Source organism: Panthera pardus, unplaced genomic scaffold (assembly GCF_024362965.1).
Source record: "Panthera pardus isolate Hobbes unplaced genomic scaffold, ASM2436296v1 HiC_scaffold_27, whole genome shotgun sequence".
Classification (NCBI taxonomy): Eukaryota; Metazoa; Chordata; class Mammalia; order Carnivora; family Felidae; genus Panthera; species Panthera pardus.
Window position 1 is genome coordinate 46,160,063 of NW_026526843.1, and position 26,000 is coordinate 46,186,062.

The 26,000-nt window shown below is 40.6% G+C and overlaps 1 protein-coding gene across 1 annotated transcript; it reads right to left on the bottom strand.

Annotated features, from left to right (window-relative positions):
* Nucleotides 1-5,243: 5,243 nt before the first annotated feature.
* On the bottom strand, nt 5,244-25,586 carry ARL13A (ADP ribosylation factor like GTPase 13A). Its single transcript, XM_053891349.1, is given in 8 exon segments — nt 5,244-5,528; nt 16,495-16,674; nt 16,770-16,860; nt 17,510-17,697; nt 18,229-18,334; nt 19,437-19,686; nt 25,059-25,129; nt 25,511-25,586. Coding segments are annotated over 8 exon segments (1,230 nt in total). The 5' UTR covers nt 25,570-25,586.
* Between the last annotated feature and the right edge of the window lie 414 nt (nt 25,587-26,000).

Consider the following 26,000-nt stretch of genomic DNA (forward strand, 5'->3'; position numbering starts at 1 on the left):
ATTTTTAAAAAAATGGTGTTCCTATAGTTTCTCCTTGGTTTCTAGGAACTGATAATTATCTGTTTCTACAGGATGTGTTGTCCTCCAGACTCTGCTAAGAAGCTCCTCGGTGAGCCTTTTGTCCTCAGAAAAGCTGTGCCTATGGATCTGTTCCCTCACACCCTGCACTGTGAGCTGGTGCTCCTCTTCACTTGATAAGCAGCCTCCTACGAGACTGCAGGCTCTTTATTAAGGCTGAAGTTTCAGTAACTTCCAGGTTTGGCATATTGCTACATTGCAGACCCTGAGAGCATTATTGGAGAAACCAGTCTTTGGATCATGATCAGGAAGAGTGTTATAGGTGACTCTTGAACAACACGGGTTAGGGCCACTGACCCCCCCCACACAGTTGAAAATCTGCATCTAACTTTTGATTCCTCAAAAACTTAACTATGAAGAGCCTACCTTTGACTGGAAGCCTTACCGATAACAGAACCAGTAAGTTAACACATATGTTGTATGTTATATGTTATATGTATTACATACAGTATTTGTACTATAAAGTAAGCTAGAGAAAATAAAATGTTATTAAGAAGAGAAAATACATTCACTGTATGGTATTTACTGAAAGAAAAAACCCGTGTGTAAGTCCATCTGCGTAGTTCAAACCAGTGTTGATCAGGGATCAACCATATCTGATGCAGATTTATAACCTTAGCTTTCAGGGTCCCTTGCTTTCATGTGTGTTTGCCTGGTGTAGCCACTCCTTGGCCCTGAATCTAGATTGTTTGCAGTCAGCCTGTCATGGCTCCCTTGGTCGTCGTTTGGTCTTCTCTCCTCTGTTTGTGGTGTGGTGATAACTGAGCTTTTCACTACAGCTGGTAATAATATCAAATTGACTTGGGTCTCTATTTTTGCAGAGATTTTGTTAGATAATGTTCTGCATTTATGAACTATTCAAGGATTAGAACTAGAAATAAATCTAGCTTTTTTAAAAAGCATCGGAAGCTATAATGTCATTGCAGGGTAACTTCATGATCTCAGGGCTTTATTCCTTTGGGTTTTCTAGGCTGTGAAGTTCTAGAATACCCTTTAAAAATGTGGTTACCCCTGGGAGCAATAGCACCAATGATCTCTCATCTATGGAGAGAGAATTTGTTATAGTAGACACCTTATGGGAAAGAAGATCTTCAAAGAAGAGACGAAATACCTGTAATTGTGCTATGTAGTATGGACACAGAAAGTTCTAGAATCCCCTAATGATCCAATACATACTATAATAAACTGGATATTGAAACTGGCTTCTCTAGTCCATGATTTATTCAACTCTGGAGTTGTTCTTGGTTACTTGTCCAACAATTTAGATTGTGTTTTGAATCTTTTTAACAGCCTAAGTATGTGTACAAAAATCTGATTTACAAAATGATATTGGGTCAACTACTATTTTTAATTCTCAATCCTAAGTAACTTCTAGAGAAGTCTCCTCAGAAAAGTGTGGCTATTAAAGTTACTATATACATATCCATTTTAAAAAATACTAGAAGGAAATAATGTAAAGTGATTGAAAACAGTGTTGACTTACGGCAGTTAGATAAGTTTTATTTTCATTTCCCTATTTTTCATTTTATGTAATGGGAAAATGACTTTTATTTCTCCTCTTTTGTTCCCCATAATGTAAATGGCAATACTGTCTATTAGTTACCTAAGCCAGAAACCAGAGTTATCTTTCTCATTCTCATACCCCACTGCCTGCAAGGGGGATTCCACCTGGATATCTTCTTGATACACCAAACTCAACATATCTAATGCTGCATGCTTCACATCTTTCCCCCAAACTTGTTCTTGCTCCTATATTCCCAATTTTGATGAATATACCAATCTACTCACTCAATCCAAAAGCTTTAGAATTCTGAGTCCTTCTTCTCCTGTACCTCCTGCTCCCATCTAACATAGCACCAAGTCTCCATCTCTGTAGGTCACCACATTATTGCTCAAAAGGCCATCTTCTTAACTGATGCTGCTGTATCCACTCTTGACCCCATCCATTCCATTCTCTACAGCCATAGTGAATTTTCCAAAATGTCAATCTCATTGTGTTTTCCCAGTGCTTAAAATCTGTAATTGACTTCTTATTGCTTTTAAAAAATCCAAAATTCTTGGGGCACCTGGGTGGTGGCTCAGGTGGTTAAGCGTCTGACTTTGGCTCAGGTCATGATCTCACTGTCTGTGAGTTCAAGCCCTGCGTTAGGCTCTGTGCTGACAGCTCAGAGCCTGAAGCCTACATCAGATTCTGTGTCTCCCTCTCTCTCTCTGCCCCTCCCCCTGCTCATGCTCTGTCTCTCTCTTTCTCTAAAATAAACATTAAATTTTTTTTAAAAGTTTAAAATTCTTGATGTAGCTTCAAAGGCCCTTCATAATCTGGGCAGCTCATTTTTCTATACATATTGAATTCCTTCCCCTGAAAAAGAAAAATGTCTTCCATTCTGGTCCTTTTATACTGTTTCCTCAGTTTGTAAGGTGCTTTTTATTACCTCTCCTGGCTAATTCTACTTCTCTGTTTCTTAGGTATTCCACAAGGAATATCTAATGAATATCTAATGAATAAATACAGAATTGGCCAGGGATAATCAGCTTCCTGATAATTTTGTTGGTGTTATTATATTGTGAGGTGATCTTAGAATCATGCCTCTGTCATTTTTATTATGAAAACTTTCAAATATACAAGAAATTTGAAAGAATAGTACAACGAACACCAGTATATTTACCAAGATTCAACAAAGTTAACATTTTGCCATATTTGCTTTATCTCTGTGTATATTTGTTCTTTGATAAACTATTTGAAAGTAAGTTGTAGACATCATGACACTTCACTTTAAATACCTCAACATACATCTTCTAAGCATAAAGATGTTTTTCTACATAAGTATATGATACATAATACCATAAGTACTGCTAAAAGAAATTAACAGCTCCTCACTGATCTTCACTAATATTTTTTAATATCTAATCCAGTGCTTCCTGAAGTATGCTTTGCAGACTGCTTGATGGTTTACAGGGAGATAAGGAACTTGCACCACAGTGGATCAGTGCACAACATACTTCACTGAGAAAGTTTTGTCACAGAACAATGTCAGCTGAATAAAACAATGTGCTTAGTGACATAGTTCATTTACATCTATTGGATGGCTGAGTAGCAGTGTTCTGTATTCACATTTCCCCAGCTGTCTCCTAAGTGTCTTTTATGTCCAGTTCATATGTTGCATTTGGATGTGGTGTTTCTTTGAATCTAGAACAGTCTCTCCATTTTTTTTAATGGCCCTACCTTTTAGAGACCCACATTAGGAATCTGGCTGGTTGTAGTGTCACCAACCATCCTGGATTGCCTGAGACTCTCCTGGTTTTAGCAGTGATCCTGTATCCTGGGATAGGATGTTCTCTGTTTCTTTATGGTGGTGTTTGGGTCCTCTTTCCAGCCCTGAATTTCCTGTAAATGAGAAGTTCTTGGGTCAAAAGTCTTGGTTAGATTGAAATTAAACCATTTTTGACAAGAATGCTTCATAAGTAATGTCATGTACTGTATGTCACATCTTATTTGGAGGCATGCAGTGTCAGTTGTCCACTCTTAGTAAAGGTGATCAGTTAGGTTGTGGCCCTCAGAATGCTCCATGTAATTTTCTCTTTATAATTAACTAGAAATCTGTGGGGTGTTTCTTTGGTACCATATGATTGTCCTGTTCCCCAGTAACATCCCAACCAAAGATTTTAACATCTATTGATTACTGTTTCCTGACTCAGTAATTCATTTTTCTAATTTTTAAAATGTATTCTCTGACTTGGTGATTTAATTGGGGGCTGGAAGATGTTGAGAAACTCTGGGTGTGGGGACCAGCAACGTGTTTTAACATGTTGCCCAGGTGATTCTGATGCTCACTCAAGTTTGTGAGCCAGTGGTTTCGAGCCACTGTTCCTCAGCCTTGGTTGCGCATTGGAATCACCTGGGGACAATTTATTTATTTATTTATTTATTTATTTATTTACTTACTTACTTACTTATTTAATGTGTTTATCAAATTTGGAGAGAGAGGGAGAGACAGACAGACAAGAATACGAGCAGGGGAGGGGCAGATAGAGAGGGAGACACAGAATCCAAGGCAGGCTCCAGGCTCTGATCTGTCAGCACAGAGCCTGATAAGGGGCTCAAACTTGCGACCTACAAGATATGACCTGAGCCACCCAGGCACCCACCTGGGGACCTTTTAAAACAAAGGTTCCTGTGTGTCACTCCCTCAGAGATTCAGATTTAATTCATTTTGGGTGTGGCCCTAACATCATTATTTTAAAAACTCCCTAGAGGGCTCTAATGTGCAGGTAAGGATGAAAACCCGGTCTAGGGTTTTTATCTCCAAGCCCAGTGTTTGGCTTGATGAGTGAACGTGCACATTAAATTGCAGATAAAAAACTAGCTGTGTAATACATAGGCCAAATAGCTTGCTTTTTTGCTTCCTCCTTGTCTAGACCCACCCAGGGTCTCTAAGCACTGGTTTGCAGTCCTTTGAAAAGATTTTCATCCCTTGAAAGCATTCTCCTTCCCATGGTTTCAACAGTTATTCTGGTGGGTGTGGTAGAGAGTGGGGCTGAGATACCATCAGTTGCTAGTAATCCTAGCCAAGCCATAAAATTAACCTTCATACAGGGCAAGAAAAAAGTGAGCTCATTTTATTATTAACGTATGACAGTTGTTTTAAGGGTTTATTCTCAGCCTGCCTCTTACCTGTCTTCCAGAACTGGCTTCTGTTTTTAATGTTTTTATTTATTTTTGAGAGAGAGAGAAAGAGAGAGAGAGAAAGTACAAGCAGGGGAGGGGCAGAGAGAGAGGGAGACACAATCCAAGGCAGGCTCTAGGCTCTGAGCCGTCAGCACAGAGCCTGATGTGGGGTTGAACTCACAAACCATGAGATCATGCCCTGAGCCCAGGTTTGATGCTTAACTGACTGAGCCACCCAGGTGCCCCCAGAACTGGCTTCTTCTTGTTAGGCTTGTCTTAGAGTTGCTGAACCTATGAATGAAATTTTGACATTGCCCTTATTGCAGGTGTGGAGTTTTATCTACTGCAGTGGTTCCCAGTCTTAGCTGCACGATGGACCTCCTGGTTCCTGGGGCTTGGGCCCTACCCCCAGATATTCTAATTTACTTGATTCTGGGTGTGGCTCAAGCATCTGGAGTTTTAAAAGATCCTTCAAAGTGATTCTAATGTGCAGTCAGGGTTATGATCCTCCAATTAGGGCTGTGGTTCCCAAACTTGTCTGCATAATAAAATTCCCCAGGGATCTTTTAAAGGTTCCAAAATCCATGCCACACCCCAGACTAATTAAATCATCACAGCCTCTGGGATGGGACGCACACATTGGTAATTTTGAAGTTTCCCCCAGTGATTCCAATGTGCAGCCAGTTTTGAGAGCCACAGGGTTAGGGTATTTGATGGTTTGGGGGTTGGAAGGGAGAAAAGAATGATTGTCATTTGCTGAGATGTAAGTCTTCCAACCCTTCACCTTCAAAATCACATTGCCAATTTATAATTTACAGGATCATCATTGTCATTTTTCTGAGAGATGTATTTCAAAGTGGCATGGCCATAAAATGCAGTCATGAACCAATTGAAGCTCCCTTAGAACTTACCAATTAATTCAAGTCCAAAAGGACAATTGAAATGGAATATAATTATGTCCCAGACTTAAAAATTTTCCATCAGCTGATTTGATTCTGTCATTGTATGTATTTCCACATTATGTTTCCCATTGTTTCTTCTCAAAGGAGACTAAGTGGGGTGGCAATGCTGACATCTAGACCAGATCCATACAGTAGAGGAGCATGTCAATATCAAGTCCATTCCTAATTGTTTGGGATCCTCAGAGGACATGGAGGGTGAGAGGTGTTTGCTCTGAGGACCTAAAAAAGGAATTTATTTTTAAATAAATGTATTTATTTTATTTTTAAAATAAAAAATTATTTTTAAAATATAAAAGGAATTTATATTTAAAAGTGTTGGCATTTACTACTTGTATTTTACTGAGCACCTTTATTTGTAACCAATACAAGGAATACCTGCAAAGAGAGGGTTGTATATCTATACTCAGCTGTTTAATAGTTTTTCTCCTCCACCTAGACTGTGAGCCTTGAGGGCATAAGAGCTATAATGTGTTCACTGTTGTATCTCTGTTTAGCACCCAGTCCAGTGTCTGAAATTTATAGGTGCTCAGAGAGGCAATATAGTATACTAGCCAAGAGGACAGCTTTGGAATCAGTCTGACCTGGGCTTGAATCCTGACTCCCATCACTTTCATGCTGTGTGACCTTGGGTGAGTTGCTTATATTCTCCAACCCTCTGTTTCCTGCCCCTCTCCCTGTAAAATAAGGGTAATAATAGCATAATAACTTACTTCATGGGATTGTTGTGACCCATTCAGCAAAACAGTATTTGTATAGCACCTTGCACATTGAGTGGCACATTCTTAGTAATACCAGTGAGAGTATTCTTAATAATCCCATTATTTTTTGAAGGAATAAATGGATGGCATAGCCTGCTTTCCCTTCCCTCTCTTGAGATTAACAAGCAAAAATAACCTAATCAGTTTGGTTTCTGTAAGATTTCAATACTTAATTTCAGGCAAATAAAACCAAGCACACATTGGAAAGAGTGTCTTCCCTGTTGGTGTTGGTGTTTCTCAGCATTTATGTTATAGTCAAATATTGCAACTTCTAGTAAAAAGTTTAAATACGGTTTGGAGAGAAAAATGAAGCAAAGAAAACAGATAAGGCCATCCCTTTCATTTTGTCACCCTCAAAATATTGTTTGCTGAAATAACCCACTTGTCAAATCCCTTTGTACTGCTGTGAGAAGTGCTAACATAAGACATGTTTTCTGAAAATAACTGTGATGAGGTGTCATGAATTAAGGGCTTTGGTGCAGAACTGATTAAGTTCCTTTATGGGTAAAATAGCTCAGGATCATAAATTGCCCAGAACCTCTACTGGCCCACCCTTTCCACCTCCTAAAAGGAAACTTGTTTCTAGGAATATATTTTTTTTCTTAAACTAAATGTACTATAAATGCTGCGTAGTATCCTAAATTGGATCCTAAACAGAAAAAGGACATTAGTGGAAAAACTGGCAGAATCTGCATAAAGTCTGTAGTTTAGTAAATTGTACCATTGTTAGTGTCATAGTTTTGATCAATGAATTAGAGTTATGTGAGGTGTTAATGTTAGAGGAGCCTGGATAAAGTGTATATGGGAACTCTGTTTACAACACTTCCACACATCTACACATCTAAAATTACTTCAAAACAATTTTTTAAAAACTCTAAATGTAGTCTTTTAAAAACAAAACATACTGATTGAAAACTAATTCTAGAAAAACCAGGTCTGGGCAGGTGTTGAGGCCAGGACTCCAGGGATAGAATAGCGCTCACCTAGATACCCAGATATGTGCTCAAGCACTACCTGTGATAAGGTGACAAAGGGCAGGAGTAGCATGTAGCAATTCTTTTATAATAAGGAATTTTTGGCAGCCTATCAAAAAGCAGTTCCTTTCTTTCAGTATAAGCTAGCCTAGTTTAAAACACAGCAGCCTGGCCTAAAAGAGGTCCAAATATAAATGCTGCAATCAAAAGACATAGGGTGTCATAATGGATACAAAACAGATCCATCTACATGCTGCCTACATGAGATTCATTTTAGACCTAAAGGCACCTGCAGATTGAAAGTGAGAGGATGGAGAAATATTTACAATGCAAATGGGTGTCAAAGAGTAGCGATACTTATATTGGAAAATCTAGACTTTGAAACAAAGACTGTAACGAGATACAGAAGGGCATTATATTGTAATAAAGGGGACAATCCAATAAGAAGACATAACAGTTGCAAATATTTATGCATCCAACATGAAAGCACCCAAATATGTAAAACTGTCATTGATGGACATAAAAGAACTAATTGATTGTAATACAACAACAGTAGGGGACTTTAACACCCCACTTACATCAATGCACAGATCATCTTAACAGAAAATCAACAAGGAAACAAGGGCTTTGAATGACACACTGGCCCAGATGGACTTAGCAGATATATTCAGAACATTGCATCTTAAAAGAGCAGAATACATATTCTTTTCAGGTGCACATGGGACATTCTCCAGAATACATTAAATATTAGGTCACAAATCAGGCCTCAGCAAATAAAAAAAGATTGAAGTCATACCACACAACTTTTCTGACCACAACACTGTGAAACTAGAAGTCAACTACAAGAAAACATTTTGAAAGACCACAAACATGGAGGTTAAATAACATGCTACTAAACAATGAATGGGTCAACCAAGAAATCAAAGAAGAAATTTAAAAAATACATGGAACCAAATGAAGATGAAAACACAGTGGTTCAAAACCTTTGGGATACAGCAAAAATGGTCCTAAGAGGAAGTATATAGCAATACAGGCCTACTCAAAAATCAAGAAAAATTGGGGTGCCTGGGTGGCTCAGTCGGTTAAGCGGCCAACTTCAGCTCAGGTCATGATCTCGCGGTCCGTGAGTGTGAGCCCCGAGTCGGGCTCTGTGCTGACAGCTCAGAGCCTGGAGCCTGTTTAAGATTCTGTGTCTCCCTCTCTCTGACCCTCCCCAGTTCATGCTCTGTCTCTCCCTGTCTCAAAAATAAATAAACGTTAAAAAAAAAAATTAAAAAAAAATCAAGAAAAATCTCAAACAACCTAACGTTATACCTAAAGGGGCTAGAAAAAGAACAACAGATGAAGCCTAAAGCTAGCAGAAGGAAGGAAGTAATAAAAATTAGAGTAGAAATAAATGACATAAAACTAAAAAAAAAAAAAAATCCAGTAGAACAGATCAAGAAACCAGGAGCTGGTTCTTTGAAAAAATTGATAAACCCCTAGCCACACTTACCAAAGGGGAAAGTGAAAGGACCCAAACGGAATCACAAATGAGAGAGGAGAAATAACAACCAACACCACAAAAACATAAGAGAATATTATGAAAAACTGTATGTCAACAAATTAGACAACCTGGAAGAAATGGATAAATTCCTAGAAACATGAACTACCAAAACTGAAACAGGAGGAAATAGAAAATTTGAACAGATTGATGACCTGCAGAGAAATTGAATCAGTTACTTAAAAAACTCCCAACAAACAAAATTCCAGGGCCAATGGCTTCACAGGTGAATTCTATCAAACATTTAAAGAAGAGTTATTACCTATTCCTCTCAAACTATTCCAAAAGGTAGAGATGGAAGGAAAGCTTCCCAACTCATTCTGAGATCAGTATTACCCTGATACCAAAACCAGATAAAGACTCCCCTAAAAAAGAGAACTACAGGCCAATATCCCTGATGAACATGGATGCAGAAATTCTCAATAACATACCAGTAAACCAAATCCAACAATACATTTAAAAAATCATTCACCATTATCAAGTGAGATTTATTCCTCGGTTGCAAGGTGGTTCAGTATTCACAAATCAATCCACGTGATACACCACATTAATAAAGGATAAGAACTATATGATCATTTCAATAGCTGCAGAAAAAACATTTGACAAGGTACAGTTTCCATTCATGATGAAAACCATGAAAAAAGTAGGTTTAGAGGGAACATACCTCAGCATAATAAAGGCCATATATGAAAAACCCACAGCTAATATCCTTAATGGGGAAAAACTGAGAGCCTTTCCTCTACAGTCAGGAAGAAGACAGAGATGTCCACCCTCACTACTGTTATTTAACATAGTACTGGAGGTCCTAGCCACAGCAATCAGACAACAAAAAGAAAAGGCATCCAAATCACCAAGGAAGTAGCAAAACTTCCATTATTTGCAGATGATATTCTGTATAGAAAACCCTAAAGAAACCTCACAAAAAATTTGGCTAGAACTGATCAACAAATTCAGCAGTCACAGGATACAAAATCAATGTACAGAAATTTGTTGCCTTTCTAAACACCAATAATGAAGCAGCAAAAAGAAAAATTAAGGAATCAATCCCATTTATAGTTGCAACAAATACAATAAGATACCTAGCCAAAGAAGCGAAAGACCTATACTCTGTGAAATGTAAAACACCGATGAAAGAAATTGAAGATGACACAAACAAATGGAAACACATTCCATGTATTGAATAGCATGGTAATTCTTAGGACTGGGCTCATTTTTCCAAGCAGATATAAAAGGCTTGCTGTCTCTTAGCACCAGAGTTCTATTTTAGTTCCTGGAAGTGGCGACTAGCAGGAGCGTGGGATTGTGTGGGATTCTTGAGTCATCATCACACAGCACAGTTTGAGTGCTTTGTTAACATCACTCTGCCCACCACCTGACAGCAGAGCCTCCTGGGCTCACTGGACCTGAGCCAGGCCCTTCATAGGCATAGGGATGGAAGTACAAACCCCCTGACTCCCACAACCCTCAGCTGATACTATTTCTGTGTCAACAGCAGGAAGTTCTTGCTGCTTTTTCACTCACCTGGGATAACACCACCTGTGTTTTGCACAGAGATTGATATGAGAGAAAAGGCAAGGAGAGTAGGAGGATGGATTGTTATAGCTAAAGAAATAAGGCATAGGCCAAGGGTGCCATGGCTACAGATGTTTTAGCAATACCTATGAAAATGAAGTAGGATGCAGAGATGATTTCCATTCCTGGAAAGCTGGCAATAACTCTCATTCTCCACACCCCTTCCTGTCAAAAATCCCAGTTTTGGTCATTGACCCAGTTACTGGGTCAACCCAGTAAAGGGTTTACAGGGGTTAGTGACAAAGCAGTGAGTCCAGGTGACCCCTGCTCCACTCATGGCCAATGGCATTTTATGGTTAAGAATGCTAGTTGTCAGGATTCTCCTGAGAAGAGTGGTGTTGTATTCATTGAACTTGGTTAAATCTCACTAGTAGAAACTGCCTTGAAAATGAGTGATTCTAATTGGTTACTGGGAGGGAAGAATGATATTCAAAATACAACAGGTATGGCCCAAACACCAAACACTCAAATATTCAGGGGATTTATTGCTATGTTAGCTACTACTGTTTTGCATGCTCTAACCCTAAATGATCGCTGTTCTTTCTTGACTCTTTTTGTGTTCTCACTTTATGACCTGTGTTCTGCAGATCACACTGGATACTAGTACTGCTGGCAGGGTACTTTTGGCAGGTAGAAACAACATATAAATGAAGAGTGGTAACTAGATGTCAGGGGTTGAAATCCATTCCAAGCAAAGGGACACCCCCTCCACCTCTGCATATTGAATTCTCTAGTCAGAAAACCAAGGCCTATCTTGCAAGACAAAATGAAGAAGTACTCAGAGCCACATGGGGCTTGTTGAATGATGGACCAGGGTCTTTTTGCTCACAAAGTGCTATGGCAGGAGCTAAGCTTTAAAAGTCCTGGAGGAAGGAGGCTAAGACCTTGACAATGAAAGAAGAGAAACTCCAAGGCAACCATTTGCCTGAAAGTAAATTTGCCCCACCCAGGGTCAAGAAAGTATCCTTAATCTAGATCTCCGGGCTGCTATGCTGAGATATGGATTTGTAAGACCTTTTTGGCAGATTTAGGATTTTCAAAGACAAGAATATGGGAGGCAGTGGTTGGCAGTGGTTAGCGTTACCTTAAATTCTCCATGCTCTTTTTACATTAGAATCCAAGACCTCTCTCTTTGGGTTGTTCTTTACAGAAAAGAGGATACCTCTCCCAGAAGGAGGGCATACCTGTCTAATGATCTAAGCCCCTCCCCTAATCATAATAATAGTAGCTTGGATTTAATGAGCTACTTATTATATGTCAGGCACTATGCTAAGCATTTTTATATGGACTTTCCCCTTTGATCCTGACAACAACCCTGTGAGGTAGGTGTCCTTATTCCTGTCTTCACTGGGGGAAATTGCCAGGGTTACCCAGCTTGATATGGGATTTGGGAAGTACAGTAACAGCCTGCTGCAACAAAATTAAGGTTCACTTGACAAGTAAATAGAGGTATGCTGGCTGTATTGGGGGGATATTCTTTAAATAACTTTGTGATTGATAGACTGTGTATAGGAAAATTTAGTTGACACCCAGGAACATGTACGTTATACAAGGGGAAGTGTGCCAATATACTGAAACAGATTTATCGGGTTGTTTCAACCTAAATTCTCCAACTTGCCCACATTTATAGGTAGCACTCCCACCCCCTTTTAACCACACTTCCCTTTTGGCTGAGAAATTATTTCTGTCTCATAAATATACATGCCAGAAAGGCAAATGTAGATGATTCACTTTTCTTAAGAACACTGGTTTGTTGAATTACATTTTCTGTCTGATAAAACCCTTCTTCAGTAGAAATAGTTGAAGAATCCCTGAGTGAGAATGATTGTCAACATAATTCTTCAGTGACATTTATTAGGCAAATTGGAGGAAAGTAGGTGGGTCAGGAGTGGCCAGAGAAGACCCAAGGAGGAAGCAGTATTTTTGGACAGGAAAGATAGAGTACTGGCTTGGGCACACAGGATATTTGGATTTTAAGAGTATCTCTGTCAGTAATCAGCTGTACAATCTTTGCACTTAACCTCTCTGTACCCCAAACTCCTTCATCTGTTTAACAACTGAGGTTGGATTAGAGGCTCTGTCTCAGAACCCTGTCAAAAACCCACAAGGTGCCTGGGGTAGTTCTTTTGGAAATAAGGCCATGTGTAATGCATAATAGCAAATGATGCAATCTTAGTGTCATACCCTCTAGATGGGGTTGTAAGACCGATCATTCTGTGCAAGGTTTCTATCCTTCAGAAACAAGTATGGACTAGTTGGCTTAGAAGTTAAGAGCTTGAGTTATGGAGTTGGACCATAGTTTGAAAACCAGTTATGCCACTTCCTAATGGGTGCCCTGGGACAAATGATTTCACCTCCCTGAACATCAGTTTCTCCTTCTGTAAGATGATGTAATAAATAGTACCAACCTCATAGGCTTTTGAAGATGAAAGGCAATAGTATGTAAAGCATTTAGCCCAGCACCTGGCAAAATAGAAGTACTCAGTCATCCATGTCTGCTACAACTATTGTCATACTTATTTCTATCAATGTAATTCTCTTGACTTGGGCATGGCTACATTTCTGCACTTTTCTGGATATAGCTTTCTCTTTCTGCATGGAATTTGAGAAAAGCATAAGTAGATCTTTCTGGCCTAATGCCAGCTCTAGAGTCAGACCTGGATTCAAATCCCTGCTCTGCTTCTTACAGAGTGTGGGACCTTGGGCAAATTGTTTAACTTTTCTGCTCCTTAGTTCCCTAATATGTAAAATGCAGGCAGGTGTACTGCCTACCCCTAAGGGTTGTTGTGAATAAGATCATGAATGTGAAGAACTTAGGCCTGTGCCTAAGGCCTGACATCCAGAAGGCTCTCAATAAATGTTGGCTGTGATACTGATGGTGAAAGTAATAGTTGTAGTAATAGTAAATACTACCACTACCCTCCATGGGATGGAAGACTGATTGTGTTCAAGTTTGTACAGTTTTTGCATACCTAACCAAAGTGTTGGGAGAGGCAGTAATTGTTCTTCCTGGCGGGATAGCAAGGGAATTGCTGCCAGGCTTTACAGACCATGGCAGGGAACTTAAAACCGACTTGTTTTCAGATGCATGACTGAAAATGATTCAGTAGGGCATAATTCTCAGCAGAAAAGTTCTATTTATTTCTGCCAGTCCTCTTACACCCAAGAACCTTAGGGGAAAAAATGTAATCACAAAATGACCCTCCACTTCTAAGACTCTATTTCAGTTGGTCACCCATAACATGTTGTTCATAGGCTTCATGAGGAACATTTGGGTGCAAAGACCTAAAGCCTCTGTTCTTCTTTGCCAAGGTCATCTTCATTCTCAAACAGATGCCACCTAACTTTTCTTAAGCCTCTCTGCAGGTATAAGCTTCATTTGATGACTAGAACATAGATGTACAGGAACAATGGGAATCCTCAGGGATATGATGTTAGATAGGTGGATTTGTAGGGGGACTTTAGAGGTATTAGTAAGTAGAAGTGAAAAAACTGAGCAGTACTAACGATTCTAGAGATGAGCCCATTTGCTGAGGGAGGGATATGAGATGGTTTTTTTGGATTTCCCTCCAGTTTTCTCTTTAATACCCTGCTAAAAGTCTAATAAGAGAAAGAAAACAGCCAGTCAGTGCAAGTGAAGCTAAACACCAGGTTTCCTGTCATTCCCAGATCACTCCTGGTTGGGAGGGTGTTGGCCCTTATGCACAAGAGGGTGTAAGACTGCTCCCCTCCAGGCACCTGCCCTCTGCCCCTGGCCCCATACTTTCTCTCAGTCTTGCTGTCTCCCCTCTCCCCTTCATATAATGAATACTAACCACAGGATCCAGAGGAAGCTTCACAGGGATTTTCCAGTAACATCTCCTCTGTGTCCCAGGTATCCAGTTTTTTTTCCCCCCTGGGTTCTGAGGTTATAGAAATGAAAAATGGATTTCAATTTTAGACCGAGATTTAGGGGTAGTTTCTGACATCTCAAAAAACACTTCCTCTGCTCTTCTACAAGATTTCTCCCACTCAACTCTCATCCTCGCCCCTCATCCCCAGAGCAGTGCCTCTCTCCTCCTTAATGGGTCTGGCCAAGTCTAGGCCCCTCCATATAGGTATAACAACCCAAGGCTCTGGGGTGGCTTGAAGGGCTAGATACTTTGGAGAGCAGAGGCAACATAATATTGACATTTGACCATCATTGAAAATGGGGTCCCAAGTGGCCATTAACAACAATGGGCCTAACAGACACATGAAAAGATGCTCAACGTCACTCCTCATCAGGGAAATACAAATCAAAACCACACTGAGATACCACCTCACGCCAGTCAGAGTGGCTGAAATGAACAAATCAGGAGACTATAGATGCTGGAGAGGATGTGGAGAAACGGGAACCCTCTTGCACTGTTGGTGGGAATGCAAACTGGTGCAGCCACTCTGGAAAACAGTGTGGAGGTTCCTCAAACAATTAAAAATAGATTTACCCTATGACCCAGCAATAGCACTGCTAGGAATTTACCCAAGTGATACAGGAGTGCTGATGCATAGGGGCACTTGTACCCCAGTGTTTATAGCAGCACTTTCAACAATAGCCAAATTATGGAAAGAGCCTAAATGTCCATCAACTGACGAATGGATAAAGAAGATGTGGTTTATATACACAATGGAATACTACTTGGCAATGAGAAAGAATGAAATCTGGCCATTTGTAGCAACATAGATGGAACTGGAGGGTATTATGCTAAGTGAAATAAGTCAGGCAGAGGAAGACAGATACCATATGTTTTCACTCATAAATGGATCCTGAGAGACTTAACAGAAGACCATGGGGGAGGGGAAGGGGGAAGAAAAGTTACAGAGAGGGAGGGAGACAAACCATAAGAGACTCTTAAATACTAAGAACAAACTGAGGGTTGATGGGGGGTGGGGGAGAGGGGAAAGTGGGTAATGGGCATTGAGGAGGGCACCTGTTGGGATGAGCACTGGGTGTTGTATGGAAACCAATTTGACAATAAATTATATTTAATATAAAAAAAAACCTCTTGTGATTCAGGCAACAACATGGATGACTCTTAAGTACATTGTTCTGAATAAAATAAGCAGACCCCCCCCCCAAAAAAAAAACAACAATGGGCCTTCAAGGCCTCATAGCTTTTTTTTAATGCCTTTATTGTATTGGGAGACATTGTAAATGCTTATTATAAAACCTGGAATTTCCAAAAAAGCAAAAATCCAAAGAAAGTCACCTAGGACTTTTACTTCTCAAAATCACCTAGTATTTTACCCCTAGAGAAAACCACTGCTGATGTTTTGGTGATTTCCCTCCAGATATTCTGTGCATGTATACACATCATTCTAAACATGCTAGACTCTGATTTACCATATTCTCTAACAAAATTTCAGGTTGTGGAAAACTTTCCATGTTAGTAAATATAAGTCAACATTATCCCTTTTAATGTCTACATCATATTCCATTGTATGAATGCACCATACTTTATTTAGCCATTCCCTATTGTTAGCCCTTTGCTTGTTTTCAACTTTTAGCTATTGTACACACTGTTGGGTTTCCACATTTTTAAAGTTCTTAATATGTATATATACATATTGAGAGAAGGAGAGCAGAAGAGAGACAGACAACCAAACTACTCACCATAAAGTAGAGAGTAGTACATAAAGGTTGTACTAATTTGTACTTACACCACTGGAAGTCATAACCTTTAAGATAACCTGATAGCTGTGCAAACAAAAATCTTGTGTCAGCCAGTGCTGGAGTGCTGGGGCATCATACTGGGCTACCAGATGATGGTCCCCAAACACTCTCCCTGTACTTCATTAACTTCTTCTAACTACTAACCATAGTATGAGAAAAGAGCTTCAGACTCAAAATAGGAATATTCTTGTATAAATCATGAGAGAAGGCCTATATATCTTTCCTGACTAACCACTGGTCCAGCATTACCTTTAAAAGGATCATCTTCAATGCGTGGAGCTGGGGCTGCAAGTCATCACTTTGATTGTCACAAAGCTCAGTAGTGTTCCAAGTTCTGTTTCCCCCAGAACATTCACCTTCCTCCATAGGTTCATCTAAAGCAAATGTTACTGATATGTTCTTTTTAGGCCTTAATCTTAAACCTTCTTTCTGTACAACAAGAAAATGGAGAAAAAAGTCAGTTGGTTCTCTGATAGTTCAGAGTGATTGGTCCCTTGGACAGTAACATTTAAAGAGCCATTTACCTGTAGGATTGGCTTTAGGGGCCTAGCTTCCATCGAGCATTGTCCTAGATGCTGTCTTTTTTCTTTTGACATTCCCATCCTGGTAGTGTGGCTGGGGAAGACAGGAGAGAAAAAGCAATAGTGCAAACAGACACACTTCAAGCTCCTTAATTGAATGCAGCTAGTTCCCCATCCCTGCCATATGCCTTTGGACATTGAAAGGAGGAAAGGACAGAGCAAGAGGACATTTAGATCTTTTATTCCTCAAAACCTTAATCAACTCCTGTTTTCTTTTTTTCCTTTGTGTTCTTCTTTTCCATATTCCTGTTCTCTCTCATCTTTTCTTATTATCAGGAGGATCAGATAACTGAAAGCAAAGAATGTGGGGTGGCTCCAAGACTTTCAGCCATAGAAGGTTTCCAATAAATTTCTTAAGTGGTTCCTGCTCCTTTTTTCCTCTGTGTGGCCCAACCAAACAACAGAAACCCTGTTTTGGAGAAGCTCTAATCCTAATAGGCTGGCTTTACCTTTATACAACTCATCCCACTAACATGACCACTCAAGTTGTGCTGAAGGGAGGGTATACCTCACAGTGTTGGAATGTTTGTGGTCATTGCCCTAGCCACATTTGGGCCAGTGGATCTTGAGACATTGCTCAGCACTGCACAGAATCCAAACACTACCCAGAAGTTCCTGCATATGTTGAATATGGACTCCTGCATCTGTTCTTATCAGTACACCTAATAGAGGCAGCTCAGTACCTGTCTGATGAGGGTCTTTCCCCAGAGCTTCTGGTGCCCTTGGAGGTTGGGATGCTTGAGGGGAGTGGCTGTCGGCGAGTACACAGCTCTTCATATTTATCCCTAATGACAGCTAATAGCCAGCGCAGCCCTTCAATTATGGGCTGATGGTTCCTTCTTTGGAGGTTTTTGATGATTGAACAGGGTTCCTATGATAAAAAAGAGAAGAGAAGGCTGTAACCCAGGAGCCTGGGACCCCAGAGGCCCAAAGTCCTAATTATTATCAACCAAGAACAGAGTTACACTTAAGCTCTGCTCTGTCTAGAGAGGCTCTAAGACTTCCTAGGAGAGACTTAGCACTCACTCCTGAGAAAGTAAATGAAAGACAAATGTTAAGGTCTTTTAATAAGTTGTGGTGTAATGTCCTGGATGTCTGACCTTGGGCAAGTCACTCATAATCTCTGAGCCTTAGCCTCTTTATACATAAAATGAGAATACTGAAACTTCTAACTGTAAAGAGCTATTTTGAAGTCCTAATGAGAAAACAGATGTGAAGGTGTTATAAGAATGTGTTATTTACTGTCAGTGTCGAGTCAAAAATCATCACTGTAGATGTTGCCTGTGGGGGAGGCTTTGCCTGAGACCTGGCATATGTGGCTGATTATGGAATGGGCCCAGGGATGCATCAACTGGGCTCAAGAGGGTAAAGGAGGGGATTAAGGGGGTGGGTAGATACTTACCACTCAGCACAGGGACTTGTTATCATTCACTAGCCTTTCTAGGAATAGATATTCAATAATATCACAGGGTAGGAGGGCATCCTTCTTGTCCTGTTTGTTTGCCATGCTAGAGCAGGGCATAGGAGAGAAGGAGGAAACAGAAGAGGAAGAGTGTAACAGAAATAGAGTCCAAGGGCAAGCAAAGAAGGGAAAGAGGAGGAGAACCAATTCTAGTACAACTACTACATATCCAGGAACTAGCTTCAAAGACATAACCAATGAGATGAGTCAGAAATTTTTCCAGCCAACTCTCAGTGGAGGAAAGAAGAGCACAAATAATTTTAATTCAAGAGAATTCCCAGGCTTCATCTCTCACTTCCTCTACACTATGCCACAAAACTTTAATTAGAATTGCTAACCAGGATATGAACAGATTTAGAGTTTTTACACACTCTCCCAACCTTTGTTCATGCTTGAGTTGGGGGTGCTAATGAGGAATGAAAAAGGCAAAAATAGAGTGGGGGAGGAGTGAGGATTGATGGGCCACCTGAATTATCACCTTGGAATGAGTGCTAGTTACATAACTCTTGGGTAGTTAGCCAAAGAAGGAGTCCATTGGCATCAATTATACAAAATAAGGATTGTTTTCTGCCATCTTCTCAGGGCTAGAAACTGAAGCCAGAAAAGAAAAAAAATCAGGAAGGCAGTCTTCCAGAAGAGTTGAGGGAAGGGGGTGGAAGATCCAGATATTACTCTCCATTTCACTTTGATGCTTGCCTTCAGAATTACCTTTCTTTTTAATTTTTTAAATTTTTTTTTAACGTTTATTCATTTTTTGAGACAGAGAGAGACAGAGCATGAATGGGGGAGGGTCAGAGAGAGGGAGACACAGAATCTGAAACAGGCTCCAGGCTCTGAGCTGTCAGCATGGAGCCCGACGTGGGGCTCGAACTCACGGACTGTGAGCTGAAGTCGGCTGCTCAACTGACTGAGCCACCCAGGCGCCCCCAGAATTACCTTTCTATAGGTAGGTAACATGTTCCCCCAGGGCAATATGTGATAGAAACTGGCTCTTAAAAACAGCCCCCAGAGGACTGGCCCACTTCCCTTCACTGAGCCCAAGGGAGGAGAAGGTCAAGCTGGGTATGACAAAGGGACCACCCTTCCTCCATCTACTCTTCTGGAGGTACAAAATGGGAAGGGGAAATTGGTCACAAAAGCAGTCTTACAGTAGGATAGGTTTCCCTGCCACTCTTTTATCAGACAGCAGACGCGTTAAGATGATCTTCACTTCCTGCATGCGTCCCAAGTCACTGGAATCCAGGACAAAAACAAGTCCGTGTGCCTGTGCATAGTAGTTCGGCCAGGTTTCTTGGCCCTTCATGTCTCCACTCAAGTCATAGATGGAAACTTCATACTCATGCAGTAGGAGTGTAGTCAATTCAGATTTCATGCAATTGTTCATCCTACTTGGAAGTACTATGCATAGGGGAAGAGAGGAGAAGCAACCACAAAGCAGGGGAATAGAGTTAGATGTGAGAATTTGTTAAGCAGTGATTTGAAGCTTGACCAGAGCCTTCCCTGAGGAATCCCACTGAGGCATCCTGCCATCCTGCTCACACTCACGGATTCATCTTCCTAAACCAGCACTTGGTCATGCTACCCTTTCCTGGCTCAGTAACCTTTGGTGAGTGCCCACTGCTCCCAGGATAGAGTACACACTCCTTTGCCACCTAACCTCCCAGACCTGACTGGTGTCCACAGTGCTCCTGGTACACACCCAGTTTCTTCCTCTTTCTGCTCCTTGGCTCATGTTCTACCCGCCCCGGCCATTCCACAAGAATGTCATGCTTTGTCTTGTTCTGGGCCTTCAGAAGATGCTATCCCACTGCTTAGAACACTCTTCCATTACTCTTTATTTGGTTAATGCCTTAAAAAAAATATATCAATTTACAGGCACCTGGGTGGCTCAGTTAATTAAGCCTCCGACATTGGCTCAGGTCATGATCTCCCAGTTCATGGGTTCGAACCCTGCATCAGGCTCTGTGCTGACAGCTCAGAGCCTGGAGCCTGCTTCATATTCTGTGTCTCCCTCTCTCTCTGCCCTTCCCCCACTCATGCTGTGTCTCTCTGTCAAAAAATAAACATTAAATAACTTTTTATAAATAAATAAATAATAAAATATCAGTTGAGGGACACCTAGGTGGTTCAGTTGGTTATGCATCTGACTTGAGCTCAGGTCATCATCTGACAGTTTATGAGTTCAAGCCCCACATCGAGCTCTCTGCTGTCAGCAGGGATTCTGCTTTGGATCCCCTGTCTCCCTCTCTCTCTCTGCCCCTGCCCTGCTTGCACTCTGTCTCTCTCAAAATAAATAAATAAACCTAGTTTTTTTTTTCCTTTTATATCAATTTAGATCTTGTTTTCTCTAGAAAGTTTTCCCTAGCTCACACCACCATCCCCTAGTCTAGACAGGTGTCTTTCTTCTGCGCTTAACCACTCTCACAGCACATATTAGTGTTAGAAATGTTATGATTTTGTTATATGAGTTATAAACTACAACAGGACAGGAACGCTTTCAGTTTCATTCACTATTATACTCATGATGCTGAGCACAGAAGGTGGCATACAGCTAGCACAAATGAATATTTGTTCAATGGATTTTGATGAATGAATGAATGAATGAATGAATGAGTGAGTGAGTGAATGAACAAGCGGCCCTTCTCTCCCACCCATTCTTCAAGGCCCAGCTCAAGTAGCATTTTCTTTAGGAAGCCTCTCTGACCTATCCAGCTCTCACTTCTCTCTTGTTGAGCACGTGGTATATTAAACTTGTTCTTAACCTCATTCTGTGCACGTCCTATGTTCCCAACTAAAATATGAGCTCTGTCATGGCGGGGCTCTGCATTACCTTACATACAGTAGGTGTTCAACAAATGTTTATGGTGCCTGTTACTGTGGATACAAGTATGAAGTTCTCTTCCTCATATCTCCTCCAAGAAACCATTCCTAACTCAGATACATTTACCATTTCAAGGCTATTGCCAGAGCATAGTATCCCATAGGGCATTCCATACCTCTTACAGCTCTCATAGAAATGCAGTTCAAAATGACAATCTTTATACACATTCCAGTCTTTTGAACTGACAGTCCTGGCCTAGCTCTCTCCCCACATTAGTACTAAAGTGATTTTATAGATTCTATACACTCATACCTGGAAGTTCTAACACCAACATTGGTAGCTTATTTATATATAACCTTAGACCTGCCTGTGACATTTTTCCATGGGATTGCAAGAATGAGTCATTTAGCTGAGAAGTTAGTAAGATGCTTTCAGATCTTTGGAAATGTACGATTACACACATATTTACATGTATGTGTGTATGTGTGTGTGTGTATTATTATCATTACATTTTAATGTGATCTTATAATTCCTGTTTTCATGTCAGTCAATCATCTTTTTTTTTAAGTTTATTTATTTTTGACAGAGAGAGAGAGAGAGAGAGCGAGCGAGCACGAGTGGGGGAGGGGCAGAGAGAGGGAGACACAGAATCTGAAGGAGGTTCCAGGCTCCGAGCTGTCAGCACAGAGCCCAACGTGGGGCTCAAACTCATGGACCGCAAGATCATGACCTGAGCCAAAGTCGGATGCTCAACCAACTGAGCCACCCAAGTGCCCCTCACCTTTTTAATTATAGTTTTCAGTTAACATAGTTTTCAGTTACAACTTTGGTGTGATATTTGCTATGTCTGTATTAGACTACTTAAAAATAATGAGTGAAACTAAAGGTAATTTTCAAATCTTGTTTCCTGCATCCAAGCAAGCTTTATATTATTTTTTCTCTGTCAGAGCAAATCATTTCCCCTAGATTTTTTTTACTTTTACTTGAAAACTTACCAGTTCCTTCAGTAATGCAATGTATTGTTGGTGAACCTTAGAAGCCATGAGAAGTTGTTCCCTGATAATTTACATTTCTCTTATTTTCTCTATTAATTTATAAACTCCCTGAATACAAGTACTGAGTGTAATTCATCTTTGTATCCCTAGAAGAGTATTTCATAAAGGATTGTCTTTGGACTGTCTGCTTCAGAGTTACATGGGGGTGATTGTTAAGTTCTACTTTATACCAAATGAATCAGAACCTCTGTGTTTGGGACACTGGCATTTGTATGTTTAACAAACTCCTTTAGTTAAGAAAATCCCCAGGTGATTTTTCTGCACTTCAAAGCTTGAGACCCACTGCCCTAGAAAGCAGTGAAACTCATGCCTGTTGTGTCTCAGCATCATCTGGTGCACTTGTTAAGATTTTGAATCTGTGGGTCCACCCAGACCAAAATAACTGAACCTCCAGGCACCTGGATCAGTAGGTATGAAATCTCTCCAGGTACTTCTGAATTTTGGCTCTCAGTACTCACTATGCTCCATGATCACCTGTGGAGCTTTTAAAACCTAAGACGCTAGGCCTCATTCTTTGAAGGTTTGATGCCATAGATCTGGGGTGGGGTTTAAGCATCCTTTTTTTTTTTTTAAAAGCTCCCCAGGTGCCTGCATGTATAGCCGATTTGAGAGGCACTGCTCTAAATGCCCTCATCTAGGGCATCTGCTTATGCTCATGTTGGGGGTTTCTTGCCCCACGTGACTATGCCAGACAAAAAAGTTATAGTGAATGGTATCCTTGATAATAATGGCTTATGTCCCAAAATATTTTATAGCTGGAATCATCAAATGTTCACACAAGTTATGACTTGTAGAATGGAATTTCTTTCCTAGGCTGTTGTCTGTTCTTAACAATCATAAACATTTGCAGGAGCAGGTGAGGTGATCTATTGCAATTTGGGTACAGAGCAACCTACTAGATTGACTCTGGTTGTCCTGCATGGACAGAGATGGCCTGAGACATTCTTCACAATGTGAAATCAGTAGCACTTTGCTTCTTGACCATTAAAAACTATTCTTTGAATGAAGTTACAACCATAAGCCTATTGGTTTATGAATCAGCCCCTAAGTTAGTCACCAGCCACAAGGCAAGTTATACAGTAACGCATTAAATAGACTACAGGCTTTTTCCTCTAGGAATTAGAATGAAAAGCAGGTACTATTCTCACAGACAAAATAGTACATGGCTAATTGCAGATGAATGCTTCCCAAAGCTGGCTGGCCATCAGAAACACCTGGGGAGTTTTTAAAAAATAGATTCTCAGGCCTCACCCAGAGTGGATGGGAATCTAGGGGTGGGGCTGAGTTGGGGCTCTGAAAATTACCCCCACTTTTATCAGTAATCTTGTGATTTATCTTGGCTCCTTGATTTTCCTGCTACTGTTTACCCTTTTTTTTTTTTTTCATTTTTCTGCCTATCAGAAAGTTGGGAGAGACAGGGAATCCATTTTGCTGCCTACTAGGGGAAAGGATGGGGAATGGAGAAGTTGTAAAGAGGCAATATGTTGCCTGAGGAGAATGGTGGAATGGGGGAGAACATTCATTCCACAAATACTTTTTGAGTGCCTGCCTGACGGTACTAAAAGTACAGACTAAAGATACAGAGCTGAAAAGATCCATTACTTCTCAAGGGGCTCACAGTCTAGGGGATGGACTTGCTGTTGTACAGTGATGTGTCTTAAGTGCATGATAGAGGGAGGCACAGAATAGGGTGGGATCTAGGAAGGAGGTGCTGAGCATTAGGGGTAGCCCAGGTCACACTGGGGTCAAGCTTAAGCTTGTGACTCAGGGCATTTGATTAAGCAGTTAGGTATTGGAGCGAATGAAATGCTAGGTAATGAGATAGCATGTACAGAGTGTGTGCATGTGAAATAGAATGGTATGATCACAGAAGAATAGCAAATAATTTGTTTTGGCTCTATCAGGGAGCATATGCAGAAAGCATGGGAAATGAAATTGGAGGAGAAGTCAGGGGCCAAATCGTGGAGGACCTTGTATACTGCTAACGAATTTAAGTTTTGTTTTGATAACATTGGAGAGGAATTGAATGGTTTTGAATAAGGAAGCTCCATGATCAGGGTTTTGCATTAGGTCTTTCAGGCAACCATGTGGATTGAATACTGGGGGTGGAGGACAACTAGAGATGGCAAAATCAGCTAGCAGGCAGTTACTGTGGTTCAAGGAAATTGATGCAGACTTCAAGTAGACAAGTAGTAGAGGAGTCAAGTTAGCCCTTTCCTGTATCTTGCTGAGAGCCCAGGTTATATAAAGTTCAGCCACATCATCATGCCCCTTCTTTTATTTAATAAACATTAATGGAGGGCATCCTATGCTGGGATCCCTGATTGACTGGTTAGCAGTTAGATGGGTCTTCACAACTAGAATAGTAGCTTCCTGAAATTCTGTGTAACTTCTTCTTGAAGTGTCAGGGTATTAAACTGGAGATCTGGTATTAAAGTTGCATGTCTCTGAACTGACAACATTTCTCAAGCTCCAACCCTCTATATTAACTGTCACAAAGAGTTTCATGTTATTAAACTTCTTCATCGTCCCACACTTGTCTCTCTTATCTAGACCAAATTCTACTTTAATTGAGTTCTGAAACTAGACACTGTTTCAAACATGCTATCCTTCATAATTGACTGTAGTACTTAACATAGTTTGAGCTCATTCACACTACACTACGAGAGGAGCTTCAATTAGGATATCTTATAAAGGGAGAGGTGACAGACATTACATAAACAGGCTGATAATACCCAATGAGAGGAGTGTGTGTGTGGGAAGTGTTTATCTTCAAAAGAGCAAAAGAAGGAACCTGAGGGCCATGGAATACAGCTGGGAAGGAATGGTTATTTCATTTGTCTCTGGGGCCCATGGGAGACCTAAACTAGTATCTAATGCTCTTAATTCCTTACGTCTTTGGAAAGCCTCCACAAGAACGGTTTTGCCTGAGTTGTCTAATCCAACGATAATGATGGTCACATTCCTAAAAATGGAAAAGAAAAATGAGCCAAGGCCTTAAAAAGCACTGTTCGTTCTCAGGAGAAACAAGGAATTCTACTATTCCTTGATTGACTGAGGCTCTGCCTGTCGTAGTCCCAATGCATGTACCATAAAAAGCACACCCAAGGTGGTATAAAGTGGTATGGGAACCCCTTCCCAAAACCTCTAAGGATACTTTTCTTCCCTGATTTACTTGCCTTGTAGAATTGGCCATCCTCCCCCAAACTTGTCTCCAGTCTTGCAGATGTTGCTTAATCACATTCCTTCATAATATATGTCATGAAGATTTGTCCCCTGAGGGACTGTGGGCAGATATGTTGGAGGAAATGGTGGAATAGGTCTAGAGAAATAACTGCAAAATTACCTTTGTGTCTCTTCAGCTGTCTTTAGCTGAGACCAGCAGGATGTCAATAGCCGGAACATGATTCAGCTTGGTTCTTTAATATTAAGTGAAACAAGTAAATGAAAAATAAGCCCCATTATTAGCACTGAACCTAAGTCAGCTTATGAGTACACAGGTGCTGATAAATGACAGAAGTCCATAACTTCATTCTATCCAATCTTGTCTATAAATGTCATAGAGGGAGAAACTGGTTATTCTCAACTCCACTGATAGGTACCTGCAAAGTGGGGGATTTCTTATTAAAGCAACCCACCATGGGCATGATAACATCAGGTGTGGCCTATTTCTTCAGTCATAGTTCATGTCTGTTAGGAATATCTTCATTCAATCCTGGATGGGGACAGGGTATGCGCTAATGCCTTGGAAAAGAATCACATTAGATTTCAAGTAGGACCTATTGGGAGACCTAGTCTAAGTAACAACAGTACATTGGGCTTGGTTCTCTTATTGT